This window comes from Haliaeetus leucocephalus, unplaced genomic scaffold, assembly GCF_000737465.1.
Source record: "Haliaeetus leucocephalus isolate CR32 unplaced genomic scaffold, Haliaeetus_leucocephalus-4.0 Scaffold351, whole genome shotgun sequence".
In the NCBI taxonomy this organism is placed as follows: Eukaryota; Metazoa; Chordata; class Aves; order Accipitriformes; family Accipitridae; genus Haliaeetus; species Haliaeetus leucocephalus.
In genome coordinates this window covers 8,666,757-8,689,176 of record NW_010972787.1, presented here as the reverse complement: position 1 = coordinate 8,689,176, position 22,420 = coordinate 8,666,757, and the positions used below count along the sequence as shown (strand labels likewise).

At 38.5% G+C, this 22,420-nt stretch overlaps 1 protein-coding gene across 1 annotated transcript; it reads left to right on the top strand.

Moving 5' to 3' along the window:
- Positions 1-1,422: 1,422 nt before the first annotated feature.
- LOC104835034 (coiled-coil domain-containing protein 169-like) lies at positions 1,423-22,028 on the top strand. Its single transcript, XM_010572812.1, has 9 exons — positions 1,423-1,470; positions 4,445-4,590; positions 5,991-6,077; positions 6,528-6,640; positions 6,727-6,767; positions 14,192-14,290; positions 14,492-14,545; positions 18,355-18,431; positions 21,926-22,028. The coding sequence occupies exons 1-9, from the start codon at positions 1,423-1,425 to the stop codon at positions 22,026-22,028; spliced, it is 768 nt and encodes a 255-aa protein (XP_010571114.1).
- The last annotated feature ends 392 nt before the right edge of the window (positions 22,029-22,420 follow it).

The window sequence follows — 22,420 nt, the reverse complement described above, 5'->3', positions numbered from 1 at the left end:
TGACTGGACGGGGAGGCCGTGAGTCTCCCAGAAGGTCCCACAGCTCGGTGGGGCTGTGCTGGGAGCGCGGCTGGGAGCCGCGAGTGGACGTGGGGCGTAGGGCATGGTGGGCGATAGGAACTGCTGGCCAAAGGGCTGGGACTGGCATGAGGAGCCTGAAGAAGTTGGATAATTTCAGCCAGAAATGGGGCTGGTGCTGAACCGGCAAGGAAAATAGGACTGGGTGTCGTGGTTTAACCGCAGTAGGCAGCTAAACACCACAGAGCTGCTTGCTGCCTCCCCTCCCAGTGGGATGGGGGGAAGAATTGGAAGGGTAAATGTAAGAAAATTTGTGGGTTGAGGTAAGGCGGTTTAATAAGTAAAATAGAGGAAACAGAAACAAACCGAAGAAAAGCAAGCGATGCAGAAAGACCCAGTTGCTCACCACCAGCTGACCAGTGTCCATCCCCAAGCAGGGCAGCCCTGGCAAACTCCACACCCCTCGCTATTATTGCTGAAGACGACGTGGTCTGGAATATCCCTCGGGTCAGTCGGGGTCAGCTGTCCCGGCTGTGTCCCCCCCCAACTCTTTGTCCCCCCCCAGCCTCCTCGCTGGTGGGGTGGGGGGAGAAGCAGAAAAGCCCTTGGCTCTGGGTAAGCACTGCTCAGCAGTAACAAAAACGTCCCTGTGTTATCAACACTGTTTTCAGCACAAATCCAGAACAGCTCCGTATGAACTACTGTGAAGAAAATGAACTTTACCCAAGCCCAAACCAGTACACTGGGACTGGAAACCACAATGGGGTAAGAACAGAAAAGACCTTACGTGGGTGCGTGCCTGTTTGGGGGAAGAAGAATCAAATGGACAACAAGGTGCTCTTTAAACACGCATCGTTCCACAATGTCGAATAAAACTGGAAAGCTGGGTTTCACTCTTTCTCTACTATCAGTAAGTATCCCTGAAACCTACAGGGAAGGTAACGGTATCTCTCTAGTGCATTTTGCAGAGAAGATGAGGACCTGTTAGTGCAATCAGTTAGTCCCCTTGCTTAGCAGCGTTTCAGTGCTCTGATGATTGTTGATGCTCATGCAGTGGTGGGATTCTAGGTTGTTTTTTTTTCCCAGTTTGCTTAGGAAGTTACACATTTTTCCTTGTGTTAAAGAACATGATTGCCTTTTGAATGTTAATAAATTAAAAGTTAGAAAATGTCAGAAGCTCCTGCGCTGCTCCCTTAAGTCAGACTCTTAATATTTACATTTCCATACCATTTTCAAACATTCTGTTCCATACTGATGTTTTCCCTGGACAATGTTTCTTTCCGTGTCTGGGCTGCAGATTCTCTTCAAACTAGTCCTGCAGTTATAGACTTCATTAAATGTTTATTCACTAACAGAAAGGGGGGAAGCCAATATTAACAAAGTCAAAATGGTTAGGCAGCTTGTATGTTCAAAATGGCGCACAAAGGAGCTTGGACGTACTTGCACCAACGTGTAAGCAAATGTCCTTACTAAGTCTCCTGAAAAGTAGCATGTCAGTGTAATATATCAATTATCCTTTGCATACACCAATTCTTTTACCTGACACACAATCCTGATACTGTAGGTATTCAGGTAAAAAGCAGAATGGTATTGGCTTTGTTTCACTGCTCTGGTTTTGTTGTGGGTTTGTTTTTTTTAATTAATAGAAACAAGGTGCACAAAGAATCCAGAAGTTCTTGCTAATATACCTGAGAATCTTCTGCAAAGCTGGGCCGAAAGCCCAGCACAGATTGTGAAGTGTTGACTTACTTGCCGATGAAAGGAAAATATATATTTAATAAAAACCTTGAAAAAAAGGTTTTTGATGGCATGACAGTAGACTTGCAGCTCCAGGTGGATTCTGCACCTGTTTCCTGTGTGTATCTTGTGTGTACAAATAGACCATATCATTATTGCCTATTTCACAGAAGTTATTTATTCAACCTAACTGTTAATGACCAGGCTTGTTAGACATCTGCATCTAAACCAGTGGCATGTATAGTCAGCGAATACAGAAAGGCTCTTTGAAGGTGTGATTCATCTGACCTACTGTGGCTGGCTGTTTTAGATGACTCACACCCTAGGAGGTGCCTGTTTCTCTCCATTGGGTATAAAGCAAGCTGAGGATGACTGGCTTGCAGATAGATGGTCTGCATTCCTTCACAGCCATCTCATCTTTGTTGTCTTTTTACTGGCTTATTTGATTATTGTGCCATTTAGGCAGTTTGCTAACAGCCCACCTACCACTCTCATTTAACACTCATGAAAAAGAGATTTTTACTTCAAAGAGTAAATTGAATCATCCATGTCCGTAAGGGGTCTGTACCGAAAGTACCTGCTGATTCTCAATGATTGTGGATGTAGTGCTGTGAAATCTTTCAAAGGCTTTAATGAAAGTCAGCTTAAATCTGACTCTAAATTACTGTAATCAAGGTTCAGCACAGGTTTTGACTGGGAAATGTCATGGCAAATGTTTCTGAGAGAGAGTGTGAGAGAAGGCATATAATACTGCAGTATAATTCTTAATAGACAAAGAGGTCTTAAAGCCATATATTTATGCATGTCAGCTACTTACTAATGTTGATAGAGTTGTGTGTTAATTCAGCTTGTGAGATTTCAGCTTCTGTGGCTTTCCTGGCAAGGAAAGCTGCAGCATTTTCCCAGCATACTGCTGACTGCAAGTGTCTGAAGTCTGTAGCTTTCAACGCTGTGTATGCTCTTCCCTGTGCTGCTGCCTTTTGCACTGCGCAGTATTGTTTCTCGTTTGTTCGTAGGTTCTGAAGGCATCTATATATTTTGTCTTCTACAGGAATCAGTGAAGTTCTGCCATGTTGTAGAGCTGATGCCCTAGAAGTGGCGTTTTGCCTTGAGCTTCTCCTGTAACGTTTCACTGGTTTCCCTCTCCACTATAGAAAATGGCTTCAGGCAGCCTTTTGCCTGATACATGTACCAGATACCCAGATCTAGGTAGCAAAACGTGCAGGAAAATGGCTTTCATCCTAAGTGGCTGTCACTTTCAAGTAAAATAACACCCGTAAACTGTCTTAAAAAGAAACTTAGCAATTTTTTCTTTTGTCATTTCAATCACAGCATTCTTATCTGAACTGTGCTTTTTTCTCCTTTTCTTCACAAGAGCTTTCTTGTTATGCTTAGGATGCAAGGATGTAGTTAAGTTCCCCTGACGACTTAAATGTGAGCTTCCAGGATTTACAGGCTTTCTTCTGTGATGACTATAAATTGTCGATTGACATGGGAAAGATTCATAGGCCTTGAATATGTCTAATTATGTTTAACACATGTGAGGTTGCAGGTAAAGTTACACCACAGTCCCTCTAAGTACAGACCAAGTCTTTGGGCAGGCAGCTATACACAGCTGCATTAAATTCACAGTAACAGATACATGCCTGACCATCACTTCCTATCACAGTTAGAAATAACTGCAGAAATGGAAAATACTCAATACATTAAAAAGCTGAAGTATTTACCAGGTTGATCAAAGTGATTGATTTCTACAATACCTTCTCTGTCAGGGCAGGGACTGTAATTTACTGCATATACACTGACTGAAATAGAGAGGTTCCACCCTGACTACTTTCTGGGTGCTATTGGAGTATTAAATGTTTAATAATAATTAGATTTCTTTAAAAACTGGTTTCAGTTGCCAAATGAAAATAAGACTTTCTGTTGGTGTAGCAATTACAGTCTTGACACCTGACAATTCATCATTTCTGTACACATTTGCATCAGGACAAAATATAATTAGAAGTTGGCTGGAAGTTTTGCTAATGATGTAGAAAGAATAATAAAATCTTATGTAAGAAATGTTGCATATAGTCTTGGAATAGTAACAGAAATTAAAAACTGAAAACATTGGATTTAAAGAACTCATTCTTCCTGTGTTATCCCTCTGCATCCATCTAAGCACTTCATTAAGATTTCTTTGAAAAGGTAAAACAACTTCATTTTGATACAGCTCAGCTCTAGTTACAGCTTTATGTCTAATTTTCAGTGTTTTCCAAAAATCCCATTTTAGCACTCACTGTTGTCATAATTTCCTCTTTTCCAGGCACTGGGAGGTTGATAGAAATCTGCTTTACAGAAACCTTATCTATTTTTATTGGAATGATACCAGCAATGTAGTAAGACTTTGTCTTTCTTCTTCCTAGCCATCTGCCTCTTTCATTCGGAGTGGGAACAAACAGGCAGCAGCAATCAGATTTCCTTTGGTTTTCTTGTATCTAATATTTTCATTATTTCTTTCCTTAGGTCCCTCCTCTCTAACGTTGGTAGGGACAAAAAGAGCAATGGAGCAAGGAGGGACTGGAAGACCCAGCTCTCCTCTGCCATTCGAGATGTCTGTCTTACTGTGCTCCAGTGTGTTTCTTGCACTGAAAATGTACTTGCATTACGTTTAATTACTCTTCTTTACATTTCTTTGCTATTTCAGCTCTTCAGCCCTCCTTATTCTAGGCATACCTCTTCTGTTTCTTCAGATTGGTTGATTTGCTTCTGCAGCTTTCAGTTGAAATCTGATGTTTCAAGCTGTGGAAAAGAAATGTCACCAACTGAATGTGAGCATGAGGAGTGCAACAGGTGATACTATTTATCAGTCATCACCTCTATCATCAGGGCTTTAATTTCTTATAGGCTAATTAACTATTTCTTGAAGAGCATTTCTTACTATGAACATGTTCAGAAAGAGAAGATCCATGTTGACATGGAAGCTCCCCTTAAAAAAAATAATAAAACCACACCAAAAAATAGGACAGCACAATGATTTTCTCACTTGCATGTTTTAATGAGTTAGGCTAAGATTTAAAAGACTTCTATAATCATATTGGTATTGTAAAGCATTTTCTAAAGGGCCTTATTTGCGGAGTTGTGTTCTCAGTTCTTTTGAAATATCTCAATTTGGGCACTGAAAAATACAGGCATCCAGGAACCATTGGTTGTTTTTTGAACTCTTGGCCTTCTAAACTTAACTTTAAAGGACAAACCCACAAACTGCTCTTGCGTTGTGGTGCGTTGTGTTTTGCTTGCACCTATGCTGGTGTGGGCTGACTTCCTGAGATCTCCATAGACATCTCCAAAAAGAACCAGGCTGTTGGCATAAGTATGGTCAGTAATTTAGTTAGGAGTAATTTCCTCCTGGCGTGATCGAGATCATATGATTCATTGCAGCACACTAAACTACCATCTTACCACTTAGAAGGATGAGAGTCATTCAGCACGTTGTCTCATGCATGCAGGTGGGTTGTGCTCTCATCAAAGTCCTCTGCTAGCTTCTGCTCCTGGTCATACCTTCCAAGGCAGAAAAAACTCAGTTTCCATGGTACTTGTCAGTTGTCTGGCTGCCCAACCAGTATACAGAAGTAATCAATGGGCAAAAATACATTTTGCCACAAGATTAAGTTTAAGGTACGGAAAAAAATGGTGGCTTTAGCTCCTGTATTTTTTATGTAGCACTCAGTTACTTTAATCACTGGCTTTCTTTTCTGATAGTCATAATACATGGCATGCTTTGATTGGTTTTGTTATGGGTACAATTTAGAAAATGACTCTTAATCATTGAGGAGTGGGTCAAAATGAAAAATTAATTCAGAATTTCAAATAGCACATCTCTCAGACATATTTTTGTTTCAAAAAAACGTATTCCTTGGTCATCTTCTTTTAGATGAAGAATTAAGGCCAGTGTCTTCTCTACATTTGTTTAATTCTGATGATCTGCTAGACAGTTATTAAATTTTAGGAAATGCTGGTCTTGTTTTTTTTATGGAAGTAATTTTATTCACAAAGTAGAAATAGTTCTATTGTTTTTAAGGCTGTACTGTAGTATCCATAGAGAAAAATACATTAAAAAAAACATGGGCAAGATGACATAATTACATAGGAAAGACCAGTAGATACTTCATCTGAAAATATATTCATTTTATTCTTTTTAATTTTAATAATAGGATTAATGTAATAGCCGATTTATTCTCTAAATACCACAGGCAAATGCTTGAAACCTCAGTGTTTGAACTGAGAAACACTGTAGCAGAACTGGAAAAAAGACTTAGCAGTGTTGAAGATGAAGGTAAGTGAAATACAACAGGGTCTTGCTAATTGGTTAGGAAACACAGAAAATGAATTCTTTTGGGTAGGCCCTACAGAGATACAAATTTTTATTTAGAAGTTTAAGTTATCCCTTTTCAAACGTGACTTATAGGTATGATGTTGCAAATGTGAAATTAAGGAATGCTATATGCTGCCATGTTAGCTTTTTTGTTAATTATTAATGAAACTATGAATAACATGAATTCATAGAGTTGGTTAATATTCTGGCCACAGTAAGCCCAGTGAAAAATTCCCTTGATTTATATTTCCAAGCTCTTTTGTATGCAAAGATCCTCATTATGAGGATTACTAATTGGAGACTTTCTCAGTCTCCAGAAAAAAGTGGGAACAGTTTGAAAAAATGCTAACTTTTAGTTGAAATGGCATGAAATAATCTGGGAAATACAGTAACCCTGTATTTGTTTTAAAGGTAGTGAATGGAAAACCAGATATGAGACACAAGTAGAATTGAACAAACAGCTGGAAAGGCAAATTAATATTCTTCAAGACAAGATGGAGCTTATTCGTGGAAATCCAGCAGGAAGAAGTGGGTATTCATAACTGTTTTTCAATAGAATTAGTGATTATATGTTAAAATTATATCAATGGGTCAAATGTTCTGTTTATTTGTAGATAAATTGTCCATTGTTCGCACCTTTGATCGAATGCCTGTGGTGAGTACTATGGCATTTAGTTGGTTAACAACAAATCACAGTGTAGTTGAAGAACTTGTATAATATTTGTTTTTTCATGACAAGAAATAGCAGCAGCCTGGTCTAGAAACCAAAGCAATCAGTCCTGCTTACTTTTTTATTGTTTCAGATATGCAGTTGCTTACAAATTTGTAAAGTATAGAGTAAAGTCATTAAGTAGGAGGTACGTAAGACCGGAATATTGGGAGGAATCATGTAGTGAAATTTTTAACTGAGTGAAGGTTGTGTGATTGAACCTGAAGTAAGGCATCTGAGACGGAGTAGCTGGACTAGTTCTGTGAATAAATGGAAAAATGTTGAACCTTGATCACAAAATCATGGCTTCATTTACTGTTTGACCACTCTCACAGTAAAAAAAGTGCTTTCTTGTGTTCAGATGGAATTTCATCTGTTACAGTTTGTGCCCGTTGCCTCTTGTCCTGTCACTGGGCACCACTGAGAAGAGCCTGGCGTCCTCTTCCCCATTCCCTCCCATCACGTGTTTATACACATTGATAAGGTCCCTCTGGGCCTTCCCTTCTCCAGGCTGAGCAGTCCCAACTCTCTCATCCTCTCCTCATCTGTCAGATGCTCCAGTCCCTTCATCATCTTCATAGCCCCGTGCTGGACTTGCTCCAGGAAGTTCCTGTCCTTCTTGTGCTGGGGAGTCCAGAACTGGACCCAGCACTTCAGATATGTCTCACCAGTGCTAAGGAGAAGGGACGGATCACCTCCCTCGACCTGCTGGCAGCGTTCTTCCTAATGGAGCCCGGGTGGCCATTGGCCTTCTTTGCAGCAAGAGCACATTGCTGGCGTGTGGCCATCTTGTTGTCCACCAGGACCCGAAGGTCGTTCTCTGCCAAGCTGCTTCCCAGCCAGTAGGCCCCCAGCATATACTGGTGCCAGGGGTTATTTCTCCTCAGGGGCAGGACTTTGCATTTCCGCCTGATGAACTGGACTTCATGTGATTCCTCTCTGCCTATTTCTCCAGCCTGTTGAGGCCCCTCTGAATGGCAAGACAATCTTCTGGTGTATGAGTCACTACTCCCAGTTTTGTATTAACTGTGATAATATAGATGAATAGTTGCAGTAACGTTTTGTATAATGAGTTACAGGAAAATTCCTCATTGTAGAGTAAATTTTTGCAACACTAAAGGAAGTATCTTTCCATTTTTTAGATTTTATTCCTTAAGATGCTCGTATTTCATGACCTGTATTTCAGCAAAGCATAAAACATTTTTCTGCGATCTTGAGGAGAAAATGGCAAGAAAAAACCAGTAAATATTTTGACCATTTAGTCTTCTAAAGTGGTAAATGAAGTGAAAACAATTTTAGATTCAGGACTGCTTTTTCCTTAGTCTGTTATCTGCTGAAATCTTTTACTTTGACACCTTTTCTTCTTCTTACCCACTTATAGAAATAGGGAAGGTAGATAAAGATGTTCTAATGCCTTGTAGCATAAGCAGGAATAATGAACGTTATGAGGCAGGGCTCTGACAAGTTTTATTCCAGTTGCTTATGCTTACAGAAGTGTTTCCATCTGACTTTTTTGTGCTTCAGATTATGAAGATTAATGGGAGTTTACTGACCCTAGAGAAGGCTGCATGCCCTGTTAGTGGGAATGATTATCTGTTGTAAGCAGGGTGTGAATAAGTAACTGCTCTTTCTGATCTGATCCATGGCTTTCAGATAGTAAATATTCTTGCCAGTTTTAGTACTGTCCTAAAGACCATGGTGTTTTCTAGGTTGGCAGGACTATTTTTTTTTTTAAACAGCTAATTAAAAAAAGAACAAAATCTTTCCCATGCCACTTTCCTGTTTCATGGAGTTGCTTTGAAAATACAACTGGGATTATGTTTGAAGAAAAGTCTTGAAGACAGAACATTGGTCTACAAAATTTACAGTAGAGTCTGCTTCAGACAATGTTATTCCTGTCAGCCTGTAAAGCACAGACTGGCATGCATGCTTACAGTATAAGAAGTGTTTATTTCCATCCAGTTGCTAGTACTCTTACTTACCAATCCAATTACACCTTGCCAAGCACTTGAAGAGTCATTACCAGTGAGATAATCTCCTTCACCAGCAGCTGGGCTGCACCAATCCAGTACATTTCTAATACCTACTGAATACTGTCTTGCCTCCTCACCTATGAGATATTGTTCTGAGAGGTTTGATTACTGTTCCCGTAAAGGAAAGAATGACAGCACAACTGGAAGATTCATACTGCCAGAAGGAGTCTAGAAGACAGTTTGGATAGTCCTAGACTTCCTCAGTGACACCTGGGGAAGACTGGAGCCCATGTGCCATGCCATGGTTTTTTCTTCTGCAGTTTTAAGTCCTTCCTTCAGCCTTCCAGCTTACAGTGAATACATTCTTCTGTTTGCTAGCCAGAGGGGGGAAAAAAGTGCATAGGGACTTAGTGAAATGTTTCAGTTTTCCTTGTTTTAATTTTCAGGAGATGGAAAGAGGGGAAGAAAATAGATGCATTTTGTGCGCTTTGCTGGTTTTATTTCACTGAAGCTATCAGAAAAGTCATTGTATATTTACAGATACTCTTGGAGAATGTGGAGCTGCTTTTTTTTTCTTTTAAATTTTAGGAGATACAAAACATTGGTAAAAAAAAATACAGAGATCATTTTGTGGTGTTTAAGCGTACAGGTTTATCCAAATCCTTTTTATGGTTTTGTGAGTTGTTCATGGGAGTAGGGGGGAATTTTTAGCTTCTCCACAGATGAGAATAAAGAGCAGATGTGGTGAGTGGGTGTAGAAAAGCAAAGAGCTTTGCAGCCAGTCATCAATCTACATTTGCTCAAAGTAAAAATGCTGAGAGTGGGTATATATAAAATTGTGCGTGTGTGTGTTAAATCAAAAGTACACTATGATATTCAGCTTTCAACTTGCAGTTGCATATGAAGCTCTGTGGAGAGATAGCAAAGTGATTCTTCCAGTAAGTTGGTAAAATTTCTATAATACAGCAACAGTAGACAGTAGATTTTGTTTTGAGCAACATATTTAGAAAATTAAACAGTATTTGCAAGTCTTTTAAACCTGTGTTCCCAAGGAGGTTAGAATTGTGCAGTTAGAGTTATTAGAAAGGCCTCTAATAATTCTTAACTTCCTAAGCAATTTCAGCTGTATTTAACAGAGGAGATATCTCAAAGATACTAAAGAGATTTATCTTACTCAGCTGGTCATTTAAGGTCCTACCATAGTGAACAGAAGGAGAAAAACATGTCTGTAGAGTAATTCATCCCATTTAGAGGTAGATAGCATAAAATATTTTCTTGATATCAAGCACTACAGGGAAAATAAAAAAAAATTAGTCATCAGAGACCCTGGCAGTCAGCAAGCTATAAAAACCTGAATGAAAGAGAAGAATACAAGTGCAATTTCTGGAGTGATGAACAAGGAAGCACAGAGGATTTTCTGTGTTGATAAATTGCAATAATTGTTGCAGGTGGCTTGGACTATTTTTACTTCAGAATTAGAATCATACTGATGAATGATTCCTTGCTATTAAAAACACGCCTAAACCATTTAAATATACAGTTATCATTCTGAAGTCCTTATACTGACTTGAGATAATGCTTTTTTTTTCTTTCAAAAAAATCCTGTAGATGTCACATGACAGTAATTGCAGAACCAATACCTTGAACACACAAATTTTTACAGGCAGGGTTTTGAAAATCATTTTTGTGTACTGAAGGCAGATCAAAAATAACCTAAACAGTGACAAGCAAAAGGGAGTTCCAACAGTGAAAACTGTTTAGTCAGTAATTTCCTTTATGTCCCAATGAATAATAGAAATGTCATATAGTACTTCAGAAATAATTACAGAACGAATGCCTTCTCTCTAAAGTATAACATGATGTGAATTTTACTTGCCTCTCTTAAACATGCTGCATTCATTTGTTCACATTTTTTCATTAAATGAGTTTTGGTGAAATACATGGTCTCTGCTGAGCATAATTTCCCATATAAGCAGAAAGAAAATTATTCCTTTCTCTCTCACCATTTCTGCAAGAAAGAATCCCTAGATAGCAGCTTTAGTATGCAAATACTGAAAAGCATACTGCAAAATTGGTTCAGAAGAGCACACTCCTGATAGCATTGCCTTAGCAACGCTCTAGTTAAGATTAGCCAAGGAACCAAGGTTTCTGTGATAAATCACCATTTTCAGGAATGTCCAGCACCATAGCTGAAAAAATTCTGACATTAAGGGCCAAATAATTGCTTTGCAGAGCTGCCTTTCTGAGAGCACAGTGACGCAGAACTGAGACCCTCACACAACCACCTCAGGGTTTTTGCTGTCAGTTTTAAACTGTAAGCAGAATGTGTGGCAGTGGCACACTGGAGGAGGCGTTAGCGACATGACAGGAGGGGAATCTTGCATTGCGTGAAAACACGCAACAAAGACACTATTTCAGTAGGTGTTGATAACTGCCTATAGGGAACATCAGCACTTTATAATGGCATAGGAAACGACAATTGTCCTAGCAAGTCAGTGTTAAAGGAACCTTGTTGCTCGTGCTGGAGTAAGTCACCAGTAGCTCTATGGGAATAAGAAATCTGCTATCCTATGTTTTCGTGAAACTTGGAACCATTTTGGAGAAAGTTCTGTAGTCTGGTCTGACTGCCCTAAGATATATCCTGCCTTCTCACAGACTTCCTCTTCCTACTCCTTTCATCTGACCTCAGACAAGTATTTTGGATGCCTCCAAGAGACCTTCGTGATTTGCATTTTTTCCTTTCCTTGTCATGTTGGCATTAGTTGTTCCTCCTGGTGGCCTTGCACAAACCAGCAGACTATTTTACTCAAATCACTTTGTGGTATTCCCAGAGACAGAATACACTTTGTATTTCAAAGAAAACAATCAGGGAAAAATCTTGCAGTCAAGTGACATTTTTAGCTGGCTGTTCTCAAGAATTCCTCAGCAACTGACTGGGACCCTGGGATATCTTCCAGGGAAAATGTGTAAGGAAGGGATCTCCAGACTTTTTCAGGCCTGTCAGTAGAGGTACTAAGTGAAATGTTTCAGAGTCAGGAGCAACTTGTTCTGCCAATCTGAACCATGGCAATGGAAGTCTCCATTTTAACTTCCTACTGCCCGAGTCAGCAGATAACCTGTATGAGCAATGCTGTGGAGACCATTGACATAAGGATTTAGGGTAGCAGTGTCTCACACCTCTTACACTGAAGGAGCCTGAACTTTCCAACAAGTCTCCAGGCTGATTTCTTTACCCTGACCATTGCCAGTGTCTGGTGGGAACAGGACGCTCTGCATTCGTGTGGTTCAGCTCTCAGTCTGGTTTGGAATATGAAGATGATGCTAACCACGAGGGGGCACTTGGCATGTAGGCAAGTACAGGGAGCCTTTCTTCACCTGTACTGAAGCAGTTACAGCATTTGGTGTATATATATCGAGGGCATACTGTATGTAGAAATGTGCTATGCTAAATAATTTTTAGGCATCATTTGTTCAGTAATATATGACTAGTGAGTTTATTGGTATCAAGTTAAAATCAAATTCTGTTACAGTAAAACTAAAGATGTAGTATTGCTTTTTGCTCTTGATGGGTTTAAAATGATATGTTAAAAGATTCAGCTAAAGCAGCTGATGAATGTCAGCTCCTAGTGTTGGAGGGAAGGGAGTTTATTTTCTAAACAAAACTTCATTTGATTTAAAATGTCAAGTAGAATGGATTGCAAAGGCTTCTTGTGTTGTTGGGTTTTTTCTACACAACTGACAGATATGTTGCTTCTATTCTAACTCATGGAGAAAAGTTAGAGGATTAGAGCTGAAGAAAATTGCCATAAGGATCAATGGTCTGTATGAGCTGGCTCTGATGAAAGCAAGTTGATGATGTCATGGATTTGTCACCTTGTCTGTTGTGAAATGATTGATAGAAATTGTCACCTCTTGCCACTGGTAGCAGGGCAAGGAACAATCCAGAATGAGAGCAACTTACGTGGGTGGCCTTAAAAATTCAGCTGCAGTATCATTCTGTATAATTTCATTTTCTGGCAATTGTTAAGCCAAATGTGTAACTTCAGTCGAATGAAAAGGAAATTGTATGAAAAAAAGAAGAACTGGAGAATTGGTGTTCCCTTTGTGAAACTCTGGGCTTTGGTCACTGCTGGACACAAGACTTAATGTATCATTGCTCTGAGAGTGAATCTTGCTAAGCCCTGCAAAATTCCGTTACATAAAGAAAGTATTCATTTAAAATCTCAGTATGTCTTTTAGCTTACCAGCTTGCTCAGAGTGGTTTGACATGGACGACTTATTGAAAACTAAGGATCTTAAATTCAGGTTAAATCCTTTAGTCAGCTTATGACTCCTTTTCAGGAATACATTGTCCAGCTATTCAAGGCTTAGTAGAAGAACCTGTAATAAATCTAACTTAAAAAAATTTTCAATATTCAGTTAAACCATTTCTAAAAAGCTTTTTCAGAATTTATCTTACTGGTTCATCCTGGGGTTTGGTTGGCAATTTCTCCTTCTGGGGGAGTGCTGCATAGCTGGGAGGCTCCTTCTGGTTCTCTTGAGCTCTCACTGGTCCTTGCTTTGTATTGAGGCTTTTCTGTGCTCCAAGAACTCTGCTACAAGTCTTTGTTACTGTATGCTTTAAGCTCTGTTTTCTGTGAGCTTTTGCTTTTGTGTTTTACTCTATTAAGCACTAAGCTGATCATACAACCATGAGCATTGAGAATTCAATCTGTTTCAGCGAGGCTTCCTTCTGCTTGCTTCCCACAGAATTCAGGAAAGGCAAATCCAGCCCTTAGTGATTTAGCTGAGTTCATAGGCTGGCGTTTCTCCCTTCTTGATTTGTATTGTGCAGCAGCTAAAGACTTCAGATATATAAGGTCTCAGCTAGTTCTTCAATTACTGCCTTGAAAGTAGGGGTGGGAGGTAACTTACAACCAGTCCTGGCTAAAGTGGGTTTCCAGAACTTCTTTGAAGTTTTACCATTTAAAATGTTCATGTGTCTGTTTTTGAAATTACATTTTATAGTGTTTGGCAGCCCAGAACTGAACACAGCACTCCAGGTGTGGCCTCACCAGTGCTGAGTAGAGGAGAAAGATCCCCTGCCTCGACCTGCTGTCAGTACTTGGCCTAATGCAGCTCAGGATAACAACCTATCAAGGAGCAGCAGTGTGGAAAACCATATCTGTGTCATTTTAACACAGTGGAAATGTGTAGTGCATAACTGATAATTGTAGCATATAGTTAATTGCTTTTGTCTTTGCATTGTGCCAGCTGGAACCATGTAAGCAAAAAGTGTACAAGAAGCAAATAGAATGACAAATATCATAATGCTTGGAGAATAAGGACTATGGTGATGATATCTTCATATGGTATGGAAATACTTGTAAAACGTTGTTTTATTTACTATAACCACAGGGTTCCTTAAAGGAGGTTCTTAAACAACTAGAAGAAGAGAAGAAAAGTCTCCAGAACCAGCTAAAAGACTATGAACTTAGACTGGAACAAGAAGCAAAGGTTTGTAATCACTGTATGCCTCTAATCTATAAAAGCCCATTATGTTGTCTGACAGACAGTGTGTGTGGAACACACAATAGTATAGTTCCACAAAATATTTCACTAGAAAGAAGCTCTGCTGTATATTTGTTTCTTCCTGTATGATGCAACTTTTAAAATATTTTGCTTAATGCTAGCCTATGTCCCTTATTTTAACTGTAGGCTTACCACAAAGCTAATGATGAGCGGCGCATGTACCTCTTGGAGATCTTACAGGTAAGAAAAATATGCTATTCAATAACTTTTAAAAATCATTATGCTTTCTTAATACAGCAACAGCATCTGTTAATGCCATTAGGTCAAAGTCTTTTATCACTTCATTCATCTACCAAATCCATTACAAAAGCTAGAAATTTTTAAAAATTTTAAGAGCTAAAAATGGAAAGATTGCTACAATTTATTTATTTTTAAATACTGGTTTTGCTTTTGTGTCAATTGGAGTTTCATTGTTCCCAAGGATAGTCAAAGTGCTCTTAACTGAGAAAGCTGAAGTAATTTTCTGATACTTGCTTGCCCATCCATTAGTCAAAAGACTGCTATGCTAGTTAATGTTTCAGTTGAAAAGAACAGAACCAAATTATTAGCAGTAGTGACACCCACCTTAAGTAGCAATTCCTCTTTTTCATATTTCTCCTTTTTTCTTTTAAACACAAACTAGCCAGTCAGCTCTGAATGACAATACAGCACATATTTCAATTAAATTTAGAAGATAAGGGGTAAGATACCTTGGTTGTTTGAAATCGGAGGTTAAATCTTATTGCTGCATATTATGTAATACATAAAAGTTGATACTATAAACTGGAGGAACCTGTAAAGGAACCTGTAAAGATTTCTAGTACTTCTTATTCTGAAAGAGCTCCTAATTCCTGAATAATATAAAAGTAATAGCTTAGTGTGATACTCCAGAATGACTGTCACTGAATCCCTGTCATAGCTAACTGGGGTGAAAGGCTGTAATTAGCAGTGTTTCCATGTGTTTGCACAGTGGGCAACTGATTCTCTTACGTGGTTCATTGCTGCTTTGGGAAATCTGAAAGAATTGCTTAAACTAACTTTCCAGCATGAAACCAAGAAAAAGCCCAGGAAATGCCCATGATAACTGTTAGTATCTTTACATTAACAGTGAAACTGGGAAATGCTGGAGGAAGAAGGTAGGAAATAAAAGATGATTTTATTACTGAACATGCTAGCAAGAGGAGTGCCTATGTTCAGCTGCCTAGAAAAGCACTTAAACATGCATAAAACATTATTTGAAGTGAGGTGTATGTACCTGCATGTTGCTTAAATGGGGCATTAGGGACTAGGATTTTGCCACTGACACTTAAGGTAGTTAGTGCATCGTGTTTTCATTAATCAGTTATTTGCCCCCATGATTTCAGAACCATATGAGAGCAAAATAATCATCTCCAGATTAATCTCTCTGTCTTTAATTCTCTGAATGTTAAACAGCCAATCTAAAGTAGTTGCAGAGGGATCCTCTGTAATCTATGGAGAGAGAAGCATGTTTAAGGTACAAACCATCACACCCATTTTAGATCAAGATGAAATGAATTTCCGAGGGATTTATGTGTCCCTCTTCCTGAGCTATAAGTGGAGCCTAGGTGAGTAGTTTAGACATCTACCTTTTACATTGCTAATCTGAACATGGCAGTCAACGTAATCATGGTTGACCATTGGTTGCAAAAGAATCAGTGGCTTATCTGGGCCCTTCAGGTCCTGTTCTGCTATGACTTTGATTTGATTGTTGCTTTTATATTATCTTAAAATCTGCGTATGTATGCCCTCCCTTTTAACAGCTCATTTTAACAATAGAGGCAGAAGTAAACTTACATTCAGTCCAGACTCTTTCAGCTGTATTAAAATTGCAGTGTTCTAGAGCCTGCACAGTAATGTTGGCAGCAGAGTTAGAAGGATTTACCCATAGGCTAACATTTTCCATACATTCCAAAGTAAATATACTACGGGATGTTGTTATCCTGTGACAACAATATATTCCAGTGACACTCTCTTAGTTACAGAGGGTGGATATAATGTCTTTTTAGGCCTTTTCTTCCTCATTATGTTTGTGCTTTTCTATAGCTCACAGTAAAAAACAATAATCATAGAATGGAAGTTTTTACTTGGAGGTGTTAAAAAATTCCCAGATATTTTTGGTTTTTTTCTACTTTGTTTTGGATCCCTCCTGAAGCCTGCAGCAGAAGAGAGAGATGCTTCTGAGCAACCATTTCTTTTATTTACCTTTTTTTTTTTTATTGAGTGCTTTTCTGCTTTTTTACAAAGTATATGTATCTTCCGAGTGCTTTTTTTGTTTGTCTTGTCTGGATCTGTGAGGATATAGTCAATTTTAAATGATAGTTTTAGAATAAATTAAAGATTTGACAAACTTGAGAACTCATGCTAGAGGCACCGATGGTTTATGGTGTATTCCTGTTTGCTTTTTTTGTTTTGCTTTCAATCTGAAAAAATGTTGGGTTTGGATTTGGACTCCACAAATCTCAAAGCACTTTCTGGTGGTATTCAGAAATTGGTTTGAGAAGCAGGCAAAGAAGAATGATAGATATTTAAAAGGGCCATTCTTTCAGGCCAGATTTTTACTGCAAACTTTTACTAACATAGTAGAGTCTGACTTGTGATTGGGATTTCTTTGCAGAAAAAGACCACAATTATAGAAAGGCACAACTGGAAAGCTGCCTGTGCAACAGCGGCTCATTTTAGTTGGGATAGGCCTGGTGTAAACTACCAGCAAAACCAGTGCTATAGATAATAACCGTATATAGTGGCACTCTATATTCATATAAATTAAAAAAACAGTGAAGGCAATCGTAGCCCAGATCTTGCCTTGTGTCACAGAATCACATCTGCTCAGAAAAATGATAAATTATACTAGCCATCATCTTTAGTACTAGAGTTCCTTGAGTGCAAACAATTTCTCGCCTTCAAGAAAGTAAATCTGTGTGGATCCTATTCCATTTTTACGCTTGCACTCTGAAAAGACTCTGCTTTAGTTATAGCTAAACTGGGTCAGCAGTACTTGCCTAGTGCATTGTATACATGGAAGCACAGTAGAAACCATTGTCTTATAAGCAGTGAGACATGCTGCTTTTCAGTGCCAGAATTTTTTCTCACAAGTGCAAGATGTTTTCACACATGCTATAAAATGTAAAGTTGTAATGTAATGTAATGTAATGATCCAAACTTTGAGCCTTGCTTAGGTAGCCCCAAAATCTAGCTCTAAGCTTTCAAAAAGTCTTCCTTGGTCTGGTTAGCTGACACTTCATATATCATGGTTATCATATGTTTATTGCATGTTCCTGATGGATCCCTTTAAAGGGGCTGAGAAAATTCCATGCACTTACACTAGACGCCCAAGTGTGCACAGCAGCCAGACAAGCCCTAAACCTTCTGCGTTTTCTGGTTTTCTGTCCATGGTAGAGCTGTACCTCTGAGAGGTAACGGCAGCTGGGTGAGAAGGGAACCCTGTGAACTAAGGAACAGGAGAACGAACTGATTTAATCCTGCTCAGATGCTTTTGAATGCAATACCAAGAGTAACAACTGGGTTTTTTTCAGTATGTCCAGTAATGTAGACTTCCAGAGTATGCAGAGATTTCCATGCTGTGGTATTTTTTTTGAAGTGGTTTCTGTTCTCAATTAATGGTTTAATCATTCAAAAGTAGAACTAAGTGACTATAATTTGGTTTGTTTCTCATTCATGGAAGTATGTTAGAAATAGAATGTTTCTTCATTGACAATGTGGAATTATAGGTAGTATGACCAAAAATATGCTGATTGAAATTACATATTCTCTGATCGTCCAGCTTAACAAATAATGGTATTTTTGCACAGCAAGGGATTTTGGCATGTGTTCAATTCCCCAAATCAACAAGGCATCAGTGTAATATGTGCTTAAAGTACTTTATGGAAGTAAGACTGTAGTGGGTCAAAATTAGTTTGGAAATATTTTATTTCCTTAACTGTGATTGTGGTTAGGATTTAACTTGTTTTGTAAAAATTTGGCTGTTACAGACCTCAGCAACACTTCAAATTGTTGAAAGGCAAAAAACAGATGCTCTGACTGGCAAGGGAGAAAACCAGATACTGAGGTAAATTTCCTTTATATTCCCTCTGTTTTCTGGTTTATTATTTTTTGTTGAATATTGCAACTTTCCATTCATGGTAAATATCACTGAGCATAATCCTACTGACAAAGTATTACTCTTAACATCATTTTTGATACTGCTTTTTAATCAGTTTTATTTAATACTAAGCATGTTGCAATATTGAAAATACATATATTTAAGTGGCCTTTTTGAAATCTTACAATACCTCTGATGTTCTTCCCTTTCAACCTGTGTTTAAAATGGATCATTTTTTTCTATATTACTGCAGAGTTGGGAGCAACAAGTATACCCTTTAGCCTGTGAAGAGTAATTCAATTAAATAAATGCCTGCTTTGGTCCTGCCAATAGAGATTGTAAAGCTTTTTTTGGATGATAATGTGAGTGATTTTAGATGACAACATAAAGGCTTCATTGTTTAACAAATTTCTGTTTAGTTATATGGGTTAGAAATTTAAATTTTAAAAGAGCCCACCTGCTCTGAGCTATATAGAAATAAAATGAATTTCTGATTGTAGTGCTTGTGAGAAAGCTTGAAATTGGAGGAGAGTTATTTTTTTAACTGAACTGAAAATGTTAAGAATATGAAGGATATAGGGCATCACATCAGAAGTGTGTTGGACCCAGTATCCTGCCTCCAGTGGCCATAAGTAGATGCCTACAAAAGCGTAGGCAGGCAGATACAATATTTGCTTTTGGAGCTCTCCCAAATACTTTGTATTTGGAGACTTCCTGAGCTAGTGTGGTTTCTATGTATTTAGTATCTCACAGTAAATACTCTTCCATGAACCCACTTACTTCTGTTATTAAAATGAGCATACACAATATATACTGGGAACATCTGAAAATGTAATGAGTAAATTATAAGCATGAAATTGTGTAGACATATGCTTGCCAGCTTTATGCTTTCATTCTGTGTAAGCTCAGAATCACAGGATTTCATAAACTGGAACAGTAGATCTTCATGCTCCAGGAGAGGATATTAGTAGAATATGAATTAATGTAGTACAATATGAATTAATGTAGTACAATATGAATTAATGTCTATAACTGAAGTTTCTGAATACAGAAAAAGTACTGTATGGGTCTGAGGTACCCCATATATAGCCAGCGTGTTGCTTCTGGCCCCAGTGATGTTTAACATAGCTCATGAGAAGGTCAGGAAGCTAGAACTAGGAGAATTCACTGTCTCTGCTGGGAGATTAAATATCATCAGCCAGATATTGAGAGTTGCTGAGGCTTAGCACTGATCTGTGATAATGTTGGGGTTTTTTTATAATTTCTTTTAGTGGATCATTACTTACCCTGAAATTATATGACAGTGTGTTTCTGTAGTTTTCTTTATATCAAACAAAAGAAAATTAAGTGTAAAAGATAATAAAGTGTCCTGTAATTGCTGATCTCAGAAGATGCATATTGTAACAAAATATCCCCTTTTTCCCTCAGAGGATTTTTTTTAAACTTTTCAAAGTACTTTATGCACATGAAGGGAATAGTTCATCTTTTAAATTGTCCTTAATAGCAAAGGACCCAGTCTGCAAAGCATTGGCTTTTATAACCAGTGATTTAGAACTTTCAGGTCAAACTTTGGTCTTGGCAACATGGAGATAAGAATGGGGATTGGCATAGTTCATATTTTGAGGAGATGCTAGAATGTAAGTAGGCACGCCTTGATCATCACAAGGTTAACACAGCCATTGTCATATTATTCCTTTTTAATTATGTTTTGATTTACAGCCTGAAGGTTGTTCGTTCAAGCTGACATTAATGAGAAATAATTCCATTCAAATAAGAGAAGACTTGCATGATTGAGAATATATGTGTTCTTGAGAATAATTTGAAAATTTTCTGTCCTGAGTTCTTATCTCACTTCTGTTGGCCTTTCAGAAAACGCCTGCCTTCACTGGATTTCAAACCATACTAAGAAACTACACTTAATGTTTGTTTTAACTATAGGTACAGGTATGGAAAATGCAACCTGTATATTAAAGCAACACTGAAACATTTTTGAGTAGTAATTGTGAACACTAATTGTTGTTGCATTCGGTTTCCTGGCCATCCAAACATAGAAGTCAAGTTCAGTAGGGGTCCTTTTTATGCCTTTTCATAGGACAAGGAGATAGGCTAGCTGACTTTTGGGAAGAACATGGATGTCTTGATGACTCATGTCTCTGATGCGATCTGAGCAGCCAGTTTAAAGTCATTTTGAGCCCTTACTGTCATACTGAGGCATATAGCAGGGCTTATTAACTCAGTTTCAACACTGCACTGGCTGCAGCTACGTGGCTTCTTAGTCCATAAGTCCAGCTGGTTTTGAGTGGAAAGAGGTTTTTCTGCCTGCAGAATTCTACACAGACATACGCTGTCTGCTTGGTCCAGCTCTACAGTGATCTGCAGATTAATCAATTGATTTTGAGTAATCAATTGATTTGAATTTGAATAATCAATTGATAATTGAGCACTTGGGTTCTGACCTTCGAAGCTCTTGAGTAGAAGTAGCTCTGTATCTCTATGGGGGCAGCTCTCCCTTGAAGACCATGACTGCTTGTAAGAGCTCGACCAAAGGATGTGTCAATCTCAAGAAGACTGGCGAGCCCTAGGGGCAACTTTGTTGGCTGTTTGTCCAGAAATTTGGAACTTGCACAGATCATGTCATCACAGCTTCTACTGCATAACAAAGTATTTCTCTGGCTATCATCATGAATATAATGATGTGATGTTGTGATATATTTTCCTTCAGAGTGCCTTTACTTGAGAAAGACATTGAAACCCTGTCTGTTGTCGTTAGAGTATATAAAGTGATGTCTGTCCACTGTAGTAATGAACAGGGAGAAAAAGGTAGCTTGCGTAAGAGTCGAGATGCATGTTGCTTGATCATGAGAATGAGCCTTCCAGTTTGTGGAATCACCATTCCCCTCCTGGAGATTAGTTTACATTCCCACTGATTTCTCTTAGAAGATCAAGATGAAAATGGCTCTGGTAGGTTTCAGGTAGATGGTGTTACGTGTCCTTGATGCATACCACTTCAGAAGTCTGCTGGCAGCATTTCCCATGTATGATCATGGGCTGAAGAGCATGGGTCTCTGGAGTGGAATACCTGCAGAGAACTGTAACTACATCTACATGAAGTGTTTTTCCATTACTTCATGGGAATTACGTCATTGATGAAAATGTCTCCTTAGCCAGTTATCATTCTCTTTGTGCAAATGTTTAGTATTCTGTTCATGTTCTTCGAATTCCATCATTTAGGTAACAGGAAGTAGTCAGGAATCATGAGATGAGGATTGAGTTTCTGTGCAGAATAATTAGATGCTCTGCTAGCCTGCAAACCCAGAAATATACTTGTGTTTTCCTCTCTCAGGTTTATTAATTCACAATAGTAATCAGTTATGCAAATATAAAAAGCATGCAAATTTCTAGCAGTTAAAGCTTACAGGCAATGTGACACTTGGTGACTAACTTCACCCATTTTATTTCAGAGGGAGGTACAGTGTTCCAGGAAACCTGAAGATGGTTAATCCTCAAAAAGGATCGATGAAAAAGACTGTAGGAGTGAAGCAGCTTCCAAGGCTAAAGGACTGATTTAATATTAATGCCAAGAACTTCCAATCACTTTTTAAAAATTTTAATTTAACTGAAAGTTTCAAAATTGAAAATGAATGTATTTGTGCCTTATTATAATACCAAACCCAGAGTGGCATGTCTTCTTGGCAGTCTTAACGTAAGTGTTCCTCTGCCTAATGGAATTGTTCTAGTTGCCATCTTTGTTCTGGTGATCTCCGACCCTTTCTATTCTGGTTCTCATCAGTGATTCTGGGTGTCAGGGAGTTGGAAGCCTTGGAGAACATTTCATGTCTTTATACACTAGGTAGATCCTTGAACTCTTTGACTGCACAGCAACGATTGAAAACAAACAACCCTCTAACATTTTTGATCTCTCAACCAAGAAGAAAAAGGCAGACTGATGTAACCTG

Bases quoted from the DNA above. Each gene is read 5' to 3' on its own strand.
- LOC104835034 (XM_010572812.1), top strand. From the start codon at position 1,423: ATGTTCAAAATGGCGCACAAAGGAGCTTGGACGTACTTGCACCAACGT. The intron at 6,078-6,527 runs GTGAAATACAAC...TTTTAAAGGTAG, and splicing joins AGTGTTGAAGATGAAGGTAA to TGAATGGAAAACCAGATATG. The intron at 18,432-21,925 runs GTAAATTTCCTT...ATTTTATTTCAG, and splicing joins GGAGAAAACCAGATACTGAG to AGGGAGGTACAGTGTTCCAG.